The 18,253-nt window shown below is 42.4% G+C and overlaps 1 protein-coding gene across 4 annotated transcripts in view; it reads right to left on the bottom strand.

Annotated features, from left to right (window-relative positions):
* RUBCN (rubicon autophagy regulator) overlaps positions 1–18,215 on the bottom strand; it is a 51,232-nt gene extending 33,017 nt beyond the window's left edge. For 3 of the 4 annotated variants that reach the window (XM_080918730.1, XM_080918732.1, XM_080918731.1), the window contains exons 1-2: positions 10,416–10,645; positions 342–495 (exon numbers count right to left, since the gene is read on the bottom strand). In XM_080918730.1, coding sequence (XP_080774856.1) covers positions 342–495; positions 10,416–10,480 — 219 coding nt within the window. In that variant the 5' untranslated portion in view covers positions 10,481–10,645. Of the gene's footprint in view, positions 1–341; positions 496–10,415; positions 10,646–17,912 lie in introns of those variants that run through there. The other variant, XM_080918733.1, reaches the window with a different exon arrangement.
* Positions 18,216–18,253: the final 38 nt, after the last annotated feature.

The following is an 18,253-nucleotide window of genomic DNA, read 5'->3' as shown; positions in this document are numbered from 1 at the left end:
TTAAAACAACATCAGAAGAAGAAGAAGAGGAGGAGGAAGAAGAAGAGGGAGAAAGAGAAGAAAAAACAATTAACAAAGATGTTTAGAATTTCCTAGAGAAGTACAGCATGGCAGACACTTGGTTTGGGCCTAATAAAATTTATTTGAGAATTGTGACCTCAAAAGCTGAAAGAAAGATAATAAATCTACCACTAGCCAACAGTTTCATTTTGTTTTAGAATCAACAGGAAACAAACTGATCTAGCCTCTTGCTGATATGCTGCCTGACCCCAGCAGTTTATTCACAGCTCCGACATCTATGGTCTGGATATGGGGGTGGGGGGGAGATGAGTTCTACATACCTGGTCATGAATGAGCCCATGATACAGAATGTTCTGCATGTCCCTGCAAAGCCGCTCCAGGCCACCATACTTGGACCAGACATTGGGGCAGTTGGCTGACACCAAACCTTCCACGGTAGTCTTCAAATTACCTAGCAACTGCCAGTGCTCTCTCCTGAAATCATACCAAATGGTTAGTTAAGTTTGCTGTCCCTGATCCTGATCATACAGATCAAAAAATGAATAAAAATAAGAGGAAAAGAAAAAAGGAGTCGCCTGCCCTATATCCTGAGCTTCTCTCCCCTATTCATTTCTCATGTCAACATTAGGCTTCACCCTGAGGGCATTACCATTGTAACCCTCACTTACACGGAACATTATGGATATTTGTGGTTTTAGAAAGCATCCCTTTTCTGATGCTACATACCTTTAATCCCAGCTCTAGGGTGCGAAGGCAGGTGGATCCCTGAGTTTGAGGCCAACCTGGTATACACAGTGTCAGGACTGCCAGGGCTACACAGAGAAACCCTGTCTCAAAAAAGCAACAAAAACAAAAAGATTCATTTCTGAATAATGATAAAATATAGGCAAAAGATGAGAACACCCACCTAAAATCCATTTTAAAAAATTTTTCGTGTGTATGGATTTTTTTTTCTATATATCTGCCTATGACCATGTGCATGCCTACCTGGTGATGGTAGAGGCAGAAGGGAACACTGGATCCTCTGAGACTGGAAATTACAGGTATTTGTGAGCTGTCATGTAGGTGCTAGGAATTGAACCTGGGTCTTCAGTGCTCTTTACCACTGATTCATTTCTCCAACCCAAAGTCAGAGCCTTTTATGTTAGAAACCAAGCCCAAGCCAACCCTGCTTCTTATTCATTATATATTTCCAATCATTAAGTGGAGCATAGTAAAGGGTATGCTTACACAAACACACACACACACACACACACACACACACACACACACGAACACAAAAGAACTGTAATTTTTTTTGAGACAGTCTCACATATTCTAGGCTGTCCTTAACCTCACTGAGTAGCTGAGGATAACTTTAAATTTGTGATCCTCCTGCCACTACCTCCCAGGTGCTGAGATGCTATCAGCTCCAGTTTTACACGGTGCCAGGGATCAAACCCAGGTCTTTCTTGTACCAGACAAACACTCTTAACTACTGAGTTGCACCCCCAGTTCACCCATTTTCCCTGTGATTTTTACATGGACATTAAACAAAAAGGTTTTAAGTTTGCACTGAAGTCACTTTGAGACATGTCCTCAAACTAGGCAGCTGTCCCTCCTACTAGACAATTAGATGTACTTCATTGGGAAAGTCAGAAAATTGCTGCCCTTGATCAAACTGGTTCCTCTTAATCCCTAGCATTTTCTCACCACAGCTTTTAACCAGATGCAGTTGAATGCAGGAGCTGGATGTGCTCACTCACTGGACAAGGCGAGCATGAGGAGATGATGTGTCACACTTGGCCTCTTGGCCCCAACTATTAACTGCACACATTACATCATCTTCTTTTTCATCAGTAGATTATTGCTCTTTCCTCTCTTTTCATGATAGTCACAGGAAACAGAAAAGGTCTTCAGAAAACCTAATCATGAGTGAGTACTCTGTATCACATACACACCATCAGAGGAAGGATTCTGAACTGTAATCCCTTCCATCAATACAAAACTCATCTTTGGTGCCTTTTCTGGGCTCTGTTAGAAAAGTGGCTGAGTAATGGCAGACAAGCAAAATCCTGAGATGAGTAAGTGACAGGGGGTAGGAGAACCATCCATACACGAGAGCTGGGTGGACTGGGATTTGCTCTGAAGGCCCTGTGAACAAGAACTTGTTTGAACTGGGAGACAGTCAGGCTTTCTTTCCCTTATTAAACATTTGAACCACCAGCTGGGCATGGTGGTTCACTCCCATAATTCCAGCATTCAGGAGGTTTCAAACTGAGGGCCAGCCTGTATTACAAAGAGAATTCCAGGCCAGCATGAGCAACAGAGTGACCCTGTCTTAAAAACAGAAATACCGACTCTCCAAACTTTTCTTGTATTTCTATACCAGTCCTAAAATGCCCACAGAACTAAGGTAACTGCGTAAAGTGCCATTTATTTTTATATTATGAGAAACTGCCATTCCAGAGGCCAGTTGACTACCAACTGTTGCTCACTGACTGCATAGCCTATATTCCAACAGGGCTAATAAGCCTCTGGTCTATTTTGAGTGACTCGGTTTTCACATTCCAACAAACTACAATCAAGCCTTACAGGCCTAACAGCCAGTGTGGCTCAGCAAGTGGCTGCATACCCGTGTTCTGATTCATTCTGGGCGGGTCCCACATTAACTTCTTAAAGAACACTAAGAAGCAGACATCATTCTTGACTAGAATACTCAAGTCCTAGAACCTTCCAACACTCTGAACAAAGCTAAAGAACCTTCCTTTCCCACAAGAAAGTGTCCCTGAGATGCTAAAGCTACAGAAAAACATGGCTCTTCTACAATATACTCTATACTTGGTAGATGCTCATTTGGAAGAGACATAAGCCTCTAAAATTTGTATTTACATAGTTCACTGTGCCTTTTAGTATTTTTAACAATACAAATATTTTCAGAGTTGAGATACTGAATTAACTTGAAGTTCACAAAGTGGTACTAGGTTAATCCATTCGTGCCTAAACCTTAGATGTAAGTAAGTTACATCTAAGTGACCTTAGCTGTAAGTTCACCACAGAGAATAAGTACCGTTTCTCATAAGTGTGTGCATGCATGTTTGTGACTGGGGGTGGGGCTGGGCAGTATTTATACAGCTACACATGGAGGGCAGAGGACAACCTCAAAGTGTCATCCACAGAAATGCTGTCTCTCTCTTTTGAGATGGATCAAGTATGCAGGGCTGGCTGCATCTCTGCCCCAGTCTTTTCACATGCTTACAGGAAAGTCAGTCCCAGGATGTAATCCTCTATTTTCTTGTGGGAGGATTTTAACCACAATCCCCCTCTAAAGAGAAATACAAGCTAGCTAAGTGACAACTATCTGGGGCAAAAATGGCTCCCTAACTACCTACTCAGACTTAAGCCTGCCAAATTATAGTAAGAAATGACACTTAAGACTGAAACAGTGGAGCTGGAGAGATGGCTCAGTGGGTAGGAACACTGGCTGTCCTTCCAGGGGACCCAGGTTTAATTCCCAGCACCTACACTGCAATTTACAACTGGCTGTGGGACTCCAGTCACAGTGGCTCCAACATGCCTCTGGCCTCCACATGCACTAGGCATATAAGTAGAGCAAGAAAAATACCCATACACATCAAAATAAATGTAAAGTTACAAATGTTTTTGTTACAAATGTTTTTAAAAGCAGTATACCATACATTTAAAATAAAAATATAACAAGTGAAAAATATAACATATGGTAAATCATAAATAAGTGAAGACATTACATTGTTTTGGGTGTTTGTTTAAAACAGGGTTTCTCTGTGTAACAGTCCTGAATGTTTGGGAATCTGCTTTGTAGATCAGGTTGGCCCCAAACTAACAGAGATCCATCTGCCTCTGCTTCCCAAGTCCTGGGCTTAAAAGCATGCAGCACCACGCCTGGTGACACTATAAAATAAAATTCAGTGTAAATTTTGGCAGGTTAACAATCCCCAACATTCATTTGTATTCGTTCTCTCCCTTTCTCTCTCTCTCTCTCTCTCTCTCTCTCTCTCTCTCTCTCTCTCTCTACTCCCCCCTCCCCTCCCTCTCTGCTCCCTCCCTCCCTCCCTCCCTCCCTCCCTCTCTCCCTCCCCCCCTCTCTCTCTCTCTCTCTCTCTCTCTCTCTCTCTCTCTCTCTCTCTCTCTCTCTCTCTCTGTGTGTGTGTGTGTATGTGCATTTGTCTGTCTCTCTATGCATTTGTACTGGTACACATAGAGGCTAGAGGATAACCTCAGAGTGTCATCCTCAGAAATGCTTTTGTGCATGTTTATGTGTATGGTGACCAGAGGTCAACCTCAGCTGTCATTCTTTAGGAGCTGACATCTTGGTTTTTAAAACAGGGTCTCACACTGGGACCTGAGGCCTGCTGCTTAGGTTAGGCTAACTGACTAGCAAGCCCCAGGGAACTGCTTGTCTTAGTATCCCAGAGCTGGGATTATAAATATACACTACCACAACTAGTTCTACTTTTTGCCTGCTTGTTTGTTTTTCCCATGGGTACCAGGGATAACATTCAGGGCCTCATACTTGCAGAGCAATCTCCTCATCTTCTCAGTTACCTCCCCAGGCCCTCAAATGTTCTTTTTAGACGACGCAAAAGGAAACTACTCTAGCATATCTCTTTCACTGTATGTCATTTATCTAGAATGGGTATCATTACCGAGATCTCAGTTAGAGGTCAGGCTGTACCAAGTCAAGTATTGATTTGATCCCTGAAATGGAGGGTGGAACATGATATCAACATGACAGAATGCTAGGAAAGAATTAGAATTTTGACCAAAAATACTTTCCAAAGTTATGATAGCACTGGAGGGGAGACAAAACAGGACTGATCTCAATGTAAAAATACTAAAAAACAAAATATGTTTAACTATGTTACCTTGGTGGTATGAGGAAACTAAAAAGGAGAAGAGCTGTTTAGGCTTTTCTGAGATTAGAAATTAATAAAAGATCCACAGGGGCTGGGCGATGGCTCAGTAGTTAAGAGTCCTTAAAGAGTACTTGGACTCAGTTTCCATCATGCACATGGTGGCTCACAACTGTCTGTCACTCCAATTCCAGAGGATCTACACCTAATATCCTCTTCTGGTACACATACATACATGCAAGTAAACACTCATAAACAAGTTAGCAAACAAGAACTGGAAAGTACCATGAAGGGTTTTTAAATACTCAAATGTCAAAAGGTTTCTTGTGCCGAAAGACTCTGACTAGGTAGTCCCCTGGGACTTTCAAGGTCAGAAAGCACTTTCTAGAAAGAATTGGTACTCCTGTATGTACATAAATGTGCTTCACCATGATTGCTTTGTTCCAGTCCCTAGATCCTATGCTATCGATAGACCATTCTTCTCGGTAATACTTAATCTGTTAATTACTATGTAATTGTGCCAATTATGTGGTCTATGATCAACCCAACAAGTTGATGAAACATACATAGAAAATGATCTTCAAGAGCAGCATGAGGCTGGGTGGTGATGGTGGTGGGGCACAGCTTCTGACCCAGCACTTGGGAGGCAGAAGCAGGCTGATCTTTGAGTTTATGAGGCCAGCCTGGTCTACAGAGCTAGTTCTAGGACAACCAGGGCTACACACACACACACACACACACACAAATCCTGCCTTGTAAAACCAAAATAAATAATTAAATTAAAGAGAAGGATATGGCAGAGGAGAAAGAAAAAGAAAAAAAATTTCATCTCATAGAACTGAAAAATTGTCAAACAGAAACAAGTGCTTGAGGCACAGTGCCTGCCACTGGCTGACACACCTCCCCTCATGCCTTCTAACACACTTGCCCTAAAAGCTTCCAGGATGTATTTGCAGGCAGGGGAGTAGGGGAGAAGGCTGGAGCGGGAAGTATTTGACACAAATAACGGAGCTACACAGTGCAGAATGCACAAGAGTCCACAGTCACCTGCTTTACCACCCGTCCTTATGCACCGTCAACCCCTGACATCAGGTGGCAGGAAAAGAAGTGACAAAGTTGAAAGGAGAGAAAGGGTAGGCTGAGAGGGAGAGGTGGGAAGGAGCGGGTCTGGAAGGCTTGCTGAAGGATGACTAAGCTCTTCAGGCAGAGATGGAGAGACTGTGAGAACGCAGAGACAACTGAAAAACATCCAGGTGACTGAGCCAGGGACTAAGCTTCAGAGGGACGAAAACATAAACTAAACACTCTAGTTTTCTTTCGTCCCTTTAGTTGCCGAATCCTACACATTGCACCTCGATGCCCTTTGTTATTACAGAAGACTGCTTCCAAGCAAGCACCTGATGTACTCTGAGCATGCTACCTCACGCTCTGGGCACCCTTCTCATCCTCCCCACTGCCCACTCTGTTCTTCTACTCTCAGGTCGGCAGTAAATCTACGACCTCGTGTAGCTATGAACTACTGTAGGAATGAGAGAAAGGTAAGAGGCAATGGGATATTTAACCTGAGACTGACTATATGACACCTTCAGTAGCAGCCATTTCCCTACAAACAACAGAACTTCACCCTTCACTGTGGCTAAAGTCCACTGTTATATACAAATCACAATCGGGAAAAAAATCACTGAGGATCTCTGAACAAACATGCAGTGACTTTGTTTCTGAAAAGTCAAATAAGTGACAGAAATACAGACCTCGACTGAGAGCCGACATTCAGAGAGGATTAGTTAAATAGTCGCTAGAATAATTTCCACTACTAGAGTATGTCAGCAAGTGAACATGCACCTGCCTGGAACCCGTGGCCTTTTGAAAACAGAGCTACTTTCCAGAAGGGAACCACCTTTATCTCTTATTGGTCAGTGAAATTCTAGGAAGGGTTCACTCCACCTTAGGATCCATCATTTAAGTCCAACACAATCCAGGCCCAGTTGAGCAGCATGCCCTACATCTGGCTGTAGGAACATCAGTCAGCCTGGGGAATGCCTGCTTTTGCTGCAGCTGCTAGACTGTATCCTTTCTGTTACTGCTGTTGAGATCTCCAGTTTTGGAGCTGCTAAGGTTTCCCTGTAGAAAGCCTCACTGAGAAGAAAACCAACAACAAAATAGGACCCATCTGAGAGATGGGCAACACCTGACTTTCAGCACCAAGGTTTGGCTATGCCTAAAAGCAATGATATGCCCTGAATTTTGAAAAAGGAGTATCGACCATTATATTTGGAAATGCATAAAAAATGAATTCAAGGAAATATCAGGGAAGAATTTACAGAAACGAGTGCTTGCTTGGATAGAGGACTCGGGGAAGAGAGAAGTATGATCGTGAGGTTCTGGCTTAGCTGACTGAGTGGAAAATGCTACAGACCAGGGCTGAGGACACAAGATGGGAAGGTCTGGTCCACTGAGTGCTTGGAGTCACTGAAGTATACCTGACTATTTAATTCTGACTCTGTGGGCCACCGAGCACTGGGAAGAGCTGAACTCCTAGCTCTCAAGTAGACTGCACTGCTTAGTAAAGTGCAGGCTGACGGCAATCACTGAAGGATGGTTGCTTTAAGTGACAGTTCCAGCAGACAACTCCCAAACAACTGGCATGTGAGGAAACTCTAGGGAAAGAGAAGTATCATTCATAAGCACAGCACTATGTTGCTATCAGATAGTTAGCTACATGGAAAATAGTAGAAGAACCTATGGTGTAAGTACACTCCTAGGGTGAAGTTAAGAGCTAGGTCAACACCCCAATCTCCCATGAGCTCGACTTAGCCAGAGCAGCCATGAGACTAGGAAGAAAAAGCTACTCCACTGCATAATAACTTGTGGACAACATACCTAGCACATAGAAACTGGAGACCAGACAACAGTACTTTAGTTCATACCAGGCATACTGAGAGGAACTTGAGTTCATTATTTTATTTAATTCTTATGATCTTACAGCAAGGAAGGACACTGGGCCACCAAGGCAGGACTAGATAAGATGAGCAGGTCGAGCACACAGTGAGATCAACTGTAACTTTGCATATAAGAAATGAGGAGAAGTCTGAAATTTCCCTGTGAGGCTCTGGCATGGTTGACTGAGTGCAAAATGCTATAACTAAGATCAAAACAGAAGGGAGGCTTGTGGTGGGTTTAGATTATACACATTTCCCTATCAAGTGATTGGAAAACTGTGTATCCTTTAAGATGACATTTTGAATTGTGTGTTGTAAGAACCATAAAAAGATTATGTTTGCAGTGGCCCGGCCACAATGCCTCAATTCTCAAACATAAGGCATGTATTTACCAGTGTCTATCTAAGGAGCTAAGGAGGCCAGCAGTACCATGACGCTTCGTTAAACACACATTCTAAACTAATTAGCCACTAACAGAGAGTAGCCTTACAACCACAGTTTGAGCGAGTGATTGTGTGTGTGTGTGTGTGTGTGTGTGTGTGTGTGCGCACGTGCGTGCGCGTCCCAATGCTAAAGTTGCTTAGACTAAAACACTCTAGTTAAGAAGCAGGTATAAAAGGAATAGTTGACAGGAAAATATATCTGTAAAGGAGTTGTCAGCCCACCTGAATGACGGGCACAGAACGGTAGAATTTAACACTACTGTGTACATTTGTCACTATTATCATATGGGGCAATAGCAGAGTGTAGAGAGTAAGAGTGACTGTGCCTGAGTCTCAGTTCTACCGGATTCACTGCACCACGATGGCAAGTTACTATCCGGTCTGTGTCTTTGCGTCCTCATCTGTGAAGTCATCAAAGCTACCGTAGCTGCCTCACCCAACTGTGAAGGTGCTCAGTAAGTTAGCCTTCACAGTGCTGTCGAGACAGCGTCTGCTGTACAATAAAGAAGTAATGGATAACTAACTAATGCAGCTCCAGTTAAATGAGGATGAAAAAACAAACTCAAATATCTGACCCTGCCTGCTCCACAAGAAATAGTACAGGAAAGTCAAAATAACCCTAAAGCTTGCTTAGCAGCTATAAGGTACCATTTACATAAAACACTTCACAGACATCTGGAGAAAAATAAATAGCCAAACACACAAAAGCAGAAACTAAGATGTTGAAAAGGGAAGTAAGACACCCAGTTTCATTTGGTATACACCATTCATAGACCTCAGGCAAGAACTCCAAGTTCGACTAATTCAGTAGGCCACAGGCTACTTTGTACTCAAGAAAGAACATCATAGCAGAAATATCTTCACCCAAGTACTTTTTAATCCTCCCCTAAGAATATTTTGAGGTAAACTATTTTGCTTCTAGTCATGGGGCTTCACCTGCTCGGAAGACCATCATTGTACATAAGTGTCAAGAAAGACTACCTTACGCCATATTTCTACTGTGTCTCTGCTTCTGTGTTCTCTTAAGGGGTTGAGACCTTGCTTCTGTTGTTCTTGTGATGCTGATGGACACCAGAGCTGCCTGCACGCTAGGCACGTGCTCTACCATGAATTATACTCCCAACCTAAGACCAGTTGTTTATGAAGCAATACTAAGTAGAAGGTGCATTTTTATAGAGTCCAGATGATGATGGAGCTAAAGTAGTTTTTTGTTTTTTTTTTTTTTTTTTTATTCTAATTTGGGCTGGTGAAACAGCTCTGTGGATAAAGATGCCTGCTGCCAAGCCTGACACCTGAGTTCTAACCTTAGAATCTACATGGTGGATGGAGAGAACCGCCTCCTCCAAGTTGTCCTCTAACTTCCACACGTGTGCACACACACATATAAAAATAAGTATAATTGTTTAAATTTAAAAAAATTAAATCCCCCTATTTCTAGAAGCTAAGGCCTTCTGACCACAATTCCACATAAACTTGAGCTTACTTAAGTTTGCATTGTGGAGAAGAAGCAAAGGAGTTGAAGATGAAAAGGAAATGACAGAGGTCCTCCCAGGGGATCAGGATCTCACTGACAAAGGACATGCACACAATTTCTGTCCCTTCAGCATGCCTACACCCAGTGTAATCAGTGGCTTTTCACCTACAGGTCTGCCTCTCCTTCTCACCCACATTCATCCCTTCCTAACCTTGCTGAGCCATTGTAATCTAAAATATCTTACAGCACCCTCTTAAAATCGGTCTGGGTTATCACCACAAGTTTTAACGCAGGGCAACAATCTTGTTTCTGCTCTTATCTATAGACATTGGCCTATAAAAATCTTACGACAGCACCTCAGTCCTTTCTCCCAGATTCTCAATGTCCACCTCTCCTCAGGCAGTCATGGATTTTAGCTTCTTCACTGTCTTCCCCGGCCCTCAAAGAATCATACCCACCCTTGCTCACCGTCCCTAAACACATCTCCTCCCTTGTCCTTATACACGCCCCGCCAGTCCCTCCTCTTGGAAATTTTTCCCAAACAAGTCACTTGCAGCAGAAGCTCTAGGTCTGCCGCGCCCCGCACTGCGTGTCACCCCAGCCCTGCCAAGTCTCCCCGTGCTCCCGCGCACCCAGGAGTCCCGACTGCCAGCCGCTCCCTGCCCACCTGCTCTCCTCAGGCAGGCGCTCCCCGCCGCCGCCAAGATCCATTCCCGCGCCCTCCGGACGCATCCGGACTGTAAGGCCGTCTTGGGGCCGAAGAGAGGCTCCAGGCCGCTTCGACCTCCAGAGCACCTGGAGCACCTTCAAGAGGTGGGAGGTACCATGGCTGGTGGACTCAGAACCATGCCTACACCCTGACAGCGACGGAGTCAAGGACTCCTGCCTCAGCTGCCGTTTTACCGCTGCCACCCCCACTTCCGGTTCCAAGAACTACAATTCCCAAAAAGCCCTTCGAAAACCATCCTCTCCCGGCATGCACTGCCCTATCCAATCCCAGGCTAACCTAACCACAGAACACAGACGCCAGCTGCGTGCTAGGCAAGTTTGCTTAGGCAAGGAAACTGGATTGAAAGTACCACGACAATCAGGAATTCGAGGGCGAACTCCTGTCACACTTTACTCAGGAAATTAGACTCTGTCGGAGGTTAAGCTATATAATAAAGCTTATTTATTTATAATAAATAAATAATAGTTTTACTTCAATCCATTCCTGATTTAACACTTCTTGGTGTTGGGAGACTCCAAGCATTTACACCAAGAGATGACAAATTGAACCAGAAAAGAACAGTAGAAAGGTTTTGAGGGAAGGTATCCTGCAGGAGTGATAGGGTACAGGTACTGTTTTCTTTACAAAAGTATTCTTAAATGTATATGTGTGTGCATCACATGCTTGTAGGTGCCTGTGATGGCACTAGAACAGGGACCCTCTGCAAGAACAGATCATACTCAACCCTTGAGGCTTTTCTTCACCTTGTTTTGGTACTGTTGCACAGGTTGGCCTCGAATTCAAGATCCTCAGCCTCCAGAGTGCTGAGATTATAAGCATACACCACCAAAGCCAGACAGTAGTTTCTAGGATCTGGGATAAGAGTTAAACAAGGAGAGGAAAGGCAGGAAGATGGACAAGACAGCTCTGACGGGTATTAAGAAAATGGCTGTTTTGGAAACTACTGCTTCTTAGTAATCAAAACTGAGAGAGGGCAAGATGGTGTAGTAAGTGAAGAAACCTGCTACCAAGACTGACTACCAGAGGTCAAGCCCCAGACCTCCCTGGTCGAAGGAGAGAACCAACTCTCTCTTCCCCATGGATGTGCATGCACATACTATGAATGTACACTCACACACACACACACACAATAAAAGAAGTTTTAAAGCAAATGAGTGAGACTCATGATGTGGGTATTCTCCTGCAAGCAAGACAGGTTATAAGATGACATGTTAAGGAGTTGGGATCTTAGCATAAAACAGTGAGATTTATCAAGGGTGTACAAATGAGAGGATGTGACAAATGTGCTTACAAATCTGCTTACAAAACTAAGTTTGACAGTGTGGAAAGGGGATAGTGTGGGCATCTCATTAGAAGTAATAGGGAAACACATTAGAGATCCCTAGAAGAGTCTGTGTGTGATAGTCAAGAGTAAGACAAGTCAGCTGCAAGAAATGAGAGAATGGCAGAAACTCTGAGGACTGTTTCAGCCTTTTTCCAAGAAGGGCGTCTCACCTCAGCTGTAGCCGAGTGTTCTGAAATGAACATGAGGACTTTTGGTTGCCAGCTACTATAGTATTGACTTGTTACCCAAAAAAAAACAAGCTAGAATCTGCCCTAGAGTATCATTAACCACATTTCTAAATGTTGGCAGACTACTGTCCAGAACAAGAGAAGCTTGGCTCTAGACTGAGGAGCCCTATAGTTGCCAATTTGCAAGCCCGGGCCTAAGCTAGAGCAGGTGCTGGAAGAACAGGGTTGATTACAGCAATATGAAGGCAAGAGACTCAGCATTATTTTGTGAAGGACTGGATATGTCAAGTGAGAGGGAGGAAGAAGGCCAGAATAACTCCAGTAAAACAATGGATGTTAAAAATAACTCGGCTTCTAAGGGCTTTCTATCTGGGCTGGGGCTGTAGCTCCAGGTTGGGGGGCCTCCGGGTTCAATCTTTATTACCCGGTAAAGTGGTCATAGTGGTGTCTATCTGTAACCTCCGAACTTGAGTTCAAGGCTGGCCTGGGCTGTATAGGAGACACTGTATCAAACACACACACACACACACACACACACACACACACACACACACTTCATTCAAGAAAAGACAAAGTCTAGGCCAGGTGTAAAATCAGATGTCTATAATTCTATCAGTCAAGGGGCTGAAGCAGAAGGTTACACAGGAAGTAAGACCTTGTCTCCAAACAGAAAAGAAAAACCTTTACAAGACATTTCAAATTAAATACAATAACATATTCTGAAAAGATGAAGCTGTGTAGTGGTGGTGAGACAAGTGAATGGATCTCTGTGAGTTCCAGGCCAACCTGGTCTACAAAGAGAGCTCCAGGACAGCCAGAGCTACACAGAGAAACCCTGTCACAATAAAACAAAATGAAACAAAAAAACATCAACAACAAAAAAAGATGATACAAAATGGCTGTATACATTTATCTAAGAAATGCAATGTCCAGGGCTGGAGATGGTTCAGAGATTAAGAGCACATCTTCTCTTTCCGAGGACATGAGCGTGAGTTTGGTTCCTAGCACCCATGTCAGGTGACTCACAGCTCTCTGTAACTCCAGCTCCAAGATATCTAACACCATCTTCTGGCCTTTGTAGGCACTACATTCACACACGGAGACACACATGTACATACATAAAATAATTTTTTGAGCATCAAAAAATAAAAATAAAGGGGTTGTAGAGATGGCTCAGTGGTTAAGAGCACTGACTGCTCTTCCAGAGGACTGGAGTTCAATTCCCAGAACCCACATAACAGTTCACAAATCTCCAGTTTCAGGGGATCTGACACCTGTACACAGACAAATGCAGGTAAAGTACCAATGTAGATAAAATAAAGAGAAAAAACAAAAAGGAAATGGAAATCTATCTGCCATGTCAATAAAAATTAAAAATAACCATTTAATTATCTCACTTGATACAGAGCAAAAGCATTCAATAGAGTTCAACGTTCATAATTAAAATTCAACAAACCAGGAACAAATGAGAACATCCTCATCCTAATAAAGAACATCTTTTAAAATGGTGATAAAAACTGTCTTGTTTAAGGGCTAAAAACAGAATGCTTGGGACAGTGAGATGATTAGCAAATAAAGATGCTTGCTAGCAAGCCTGGTCTAGGTCTGATCTCCAGGACCTACATAGTGCAAAGAGAGAACCAGCTCGTACAAGTTACTGTCTGACCTCCATATATACACATTAAAATGCATAAAAGGAAGGAAGGAGGGAAGGGAAGAAGAAAGAGAACACCCCCCCCAAACAGAATGTTTTTCCCCTGGGGTTGAGAACAAGGTAAAAATGTTGCACTACTAATTAAAGCATGGCACTAGAATTCCCTAGAGTCAAAAGCAAAGCTCAGTTGGCAAAGTGGCAGCACAAATGACGAACGGAGAAAACCCAAGTTCCATCTTCAGCACTCACCTAAAGAGCCAGGTATGGTGGTACTCAAAAAGCTGATGGATACCTGGGGCTTCCGGCTAGCCTAGCATCATCGATGAGTTCAGGGTCCCAGGTGAGAGCCTGAGTCTCAAGCATGAAGAGGGAGGGTGGGAATACTGCAGACAGCTGTGGTGTAGTTGGACAGCCCATGAGGAAGTAGACCAGAGGTTGGTCTATACACCTGTGTGCATACATGATAGATTGTAGAAAGCCTCTAAGGAGCCGAAAAAATACCATTTGCTCTTTAAGCTGAGCAAACATAAGAGATATGCTTTTCATACTGTTTACTGCTGACCCTCTGAGCCTAGTACAAAGTTTGGCACTCAGCTCCTACTGGTACATGTGTGTACACACAAGCACATCACACTAAATGTCCACCCACATATAATATATAATCTTAAATACTACATCAGATACAAGTAGCAAAACTTGCTGCTTATCTGCAACATGTGACATACCATATCCTTGCTTACCTGAAATTCATATTAATTGGCCCTCAATTTCCTGACATACCAGATGTTGTCTTATCTATAATGTATAAAATCAAGCCTCTACAAAGGGTAGTTGCTTGAATTCTATTTCTTTTGACCTAGATGAGGATTCTGAACTCCTCTGCCAGGCAAGGTGTGTGCTCCACCCAATACAGTGCCTCATTGATTTAGATGCTCAGAAAATACCTTTCACTCTGCAAGTTGTGTGAAGTTATGAAGCGCTGTATCCATACTGCTTGCTATTTATCCCAAGAGCCCATTACAACACCTGGAGCATAGTGAATATATGAAGAGCTATTGTTTGTGCATCTAGAAAATGCAGTCCGATTTAATTCCAGCCTCTGTATATGGCTAATCAACATCTGTTAGTTGTGAGTGGTGCTTATGTGCTTAAAAGTGTGTGTGTGTGTGTGTGTGTGTGTGTGTGTGTACCTGTGTACAGTTGTGACAGGGAAGGCATATAGCCAGGAGCAATGAGGCAGCTGGTCACACCCATAGTCAGGAAGCAGAGAGACGAAAGGGCAAGTTCAGCTCATAGAGTGGTGAAGTCTAGTCTTTATGGTAATGTTTGTACTGACAGACCACAGTTCTGATCACAGCTTCATATTTAAACTTTAACCGATGCACAAGTACAAAGTCAGTTTTCTTTACAAAAATACTAGCAATTATTAATGAGTGTGTGAACAAGTGCAAATACTGGTGCCCTCATATGCTATTGATAACAATATAATGTAGGCTTGTGAAAATCAATGTGCCAGTTCCTTACAAAGTTAAAGTGCTGTCACATGATCCAGCAATCTATATCCATATGTTTCTAAGAAGTCCTCACTTCTATGTCCATGCCAAACTCATATATGAAAGTTCATAGACTACAACTTATAATAACAAAAAAGTGGAAACAATCCAACTGTTTGTTAACTGATAAAGAAAACACAGTCCATCCATGCACTAGAATATTATTCAAGCATTACAGGAATAGGGTTGGGCTTAATGTTATAATATGAGCGAACCTAGAAAACCTTGTTTAGTGAAAGGAGATAGACCCAAAAGATCATATATTATATGATCCTGTTTGTATGAAATGTCCAGAATGAGCAATCTATAGAGACAGAAAGTAGAGTTATGATTAATTGCTCTGTTTGTTTGGCTTTGTGTGTGACCTATATACTGACATAGTATTACCGTGATGCTTTATTCTTGTATATTTTGAAATCTGAGAGAGTCTCTGAATCTCTGAGACCTGCCCTTGGGGAAACTTGAAATTCCAAATAAAACAAGAAGGAATGCTTGATGAGCTACAGAGGAACATTCCAAAAACTACAAGGTTTGGAATCTGGCTTCAGTTTTGAGAAAAGATGGGGACAAAAGGTAGAATTTACTATATTGGTGCAAAAAAAATTTTAGTACATTAGAACATTTGTTATTTGTTCTACACATACTTAAAATTATTTTAAAAATCCAAAATCTAAACACACCTGTTTTGTTATATCAAATGCATACTTTCAAAATCTAAATGCATTAATTTTTTTAAATATAGATTAGAAACAAGATGGGCTGGTAAGGTGGCTCCATGGGTAAGGGTGCTTGCTGCCAAGCCTGACAATGAGAGTTTGACCCCCACATTGTAGAAAGAGAGAATGGTCTCCTATAGGTTGTCCTCTGATTCCCCACATGCCGTGATATATTTGCTCACACACACACACCACACATATACATACAATAAATAACTAATAAATGTAAACAGAATTTCCAGGCTGGATATGGTAGTGCACACTTGGTACTAAGAAGGCAGAGGTGGGTAGACTTCTGTGAATAAGAAACCAGCCTGATTTCATAGGGAGCTCCAAACCAGGCAGGGCTGCATATGGTACCCTCCTGTTAAAAGGAAAGAAAGAAGGAAGAAAGGAAGGAAGGAAGAATCTAAATTCTTCTCTGTAGTTTACACCTACAAATGGGCAGAGAGTGCAGAAGTTATAACTAATGACAGAGGGCTAATGCAGGGAGAAATGTCTTGTGTTTAGAGGATCTCAGAAATGTAAAGATAGGGTTTCTAGCCTCAAACTTCCTGTCTCCTGAGTGCTGGGATTAAAGTTGTGCGTCACCACCGCCCAACTGAGGAGTGTAAAGAACCTTAGGATAAGCTATGCAGACTAAGGCCTAAAGCATTTTATAAGGTAACATAACAAATGACTGAAGGAAATGAGAAACGTACTACTCAATAAACCCAGGAACCTTAGAACCTTTGTTTGGTTTTGTTGTTTTGAGACACAGTCTCACTATGGAGTTCTGGTCCGTCTGGAATTCTCAGAGATCCACCTGCCTCTGCCTTCTAAGTGCTGAGATTAAAGGCATGCTCTACCATGCCTGGTCTTGTCCACATTCTTCTTTACAAATAGCTTCCCCGGTTGCTAGCAGTTCAAGGGGGTTGGAGGGTAACATAGCAAACTCAAGAACCTTGTGGCAAGAGCATCAGAATACTTGACATGCCAGATTTAATGTTGAATGTTGCTGAATTCAAATTTTACCATTAGTTCTTGTCCACCTTCATGCTATGTTGACTGACTATATACAGTTATAGTTTTGCCCTGGAAAAGAAAACCAACTTGACGTTTGTTGTTTTGAGACAGGTAATCCTTACATAGTTCTGATTGTCCTGGAACTATGATCTAGCTGGCTTGCAACGTACAGAAATTCACCCTCCAGAGTACAGTAATTAAAGGCACTGGAAACCACACCTGGTCCAACTTGACTTTTGAGAATAAGGAATTGTATTTCTTAAAGTTTCAACAGAAAATTATAGGTTTCCTCAAGATAAGACTACTATGGTTCATCAAACACCCCCAAATGTCATGCTTTTGGATGGAATCACAACTTCGAATTGTTTTAACCATATTATAAGAAGCATATGCATGTAGTTTTATTTTTAAGATTGATCAAAAACTGTCACAATCTTTACTAAAAAGGGTAGGAATTATATAACCAGGTTTTGGCTGGTCAAAGTTAGAAAATACGTAACTAATAGATGCAATTGTACATGATACGAAGTATTTTAAATTATGGAAGCTCCAAGCAAAAAATAGTAAAATGTGTCACAGCTGTTGAATTTGTAAACAACATGGATTGTGATTAGTAAATTAAATGTAGGATAGTGTGGTTTTCAGACTGTTGGGTCACTACCAAGCTCGTTCAAGTCTCTACTAAAGAAATTTTAGGAAGTTGAGAAAATGGTGGCAGAGATTTCTACATGAACAAAACATTTGACGCAGTTTTTTCCTTAGATGAAAATGTCTGAGATGGGTTTGAGCTGTTATGTGAGGAATGGAATAACAGGCAAGTGCGTTATAGGAGAATAAAGTAAAAAGGGGGGGGGGATATAACATTTCATAAAGGGAAAACAAATTATTAAGCAGGAATAGAAACATTAAGTTTTTCTATAAAGACAGTTAAGGAAAAAATATTTATCTCATTTGAGTAATAGAAAAACGCAGCCAAATAAACAGAAGTACTTACCCTCCCAAGGGAAGATGAGGTCTTACTAAGGTTGCTAGTACCTTGCCAAATGTCTAAAGAGTACCGACTGAGACATGGTGCAGATACATTAACATTTACTTTTATTTTAAGGCGACTCAAGAACTGTCACTGCAGCCTTTGCTATCAGACGTGGCAACTCAGGGACAGGGGAAGCTGGGACTCATCGCTGCAATCTATACTCGCAGGGGTCTGTCCTGCCTCCCGAGGCTGCACGGCAGATGGGCGTGCCGGGCCTTTCCGCAGCAGGACCGGCAGGAACCGCAGTGCCAGGCTAGCGTTTCAGACGTGGTTTCAGAGACGCTGCCAATGGTGTGGACCGT

The sequence above is a fragment of the Micromys minutus genome (assembly GCF_963924665.1).
Source record: "Micromys minutus genome assembly, chromosome: 7".
Lineage (NCBI taxonomy): Eukaryota > Metazoa > Chordata > Mammalia > Rodentia > Muridae > Micromys > Micromys minutus.
This window is presented reverse-complemented; position numbering and strand designations above follow the sequence as displayed.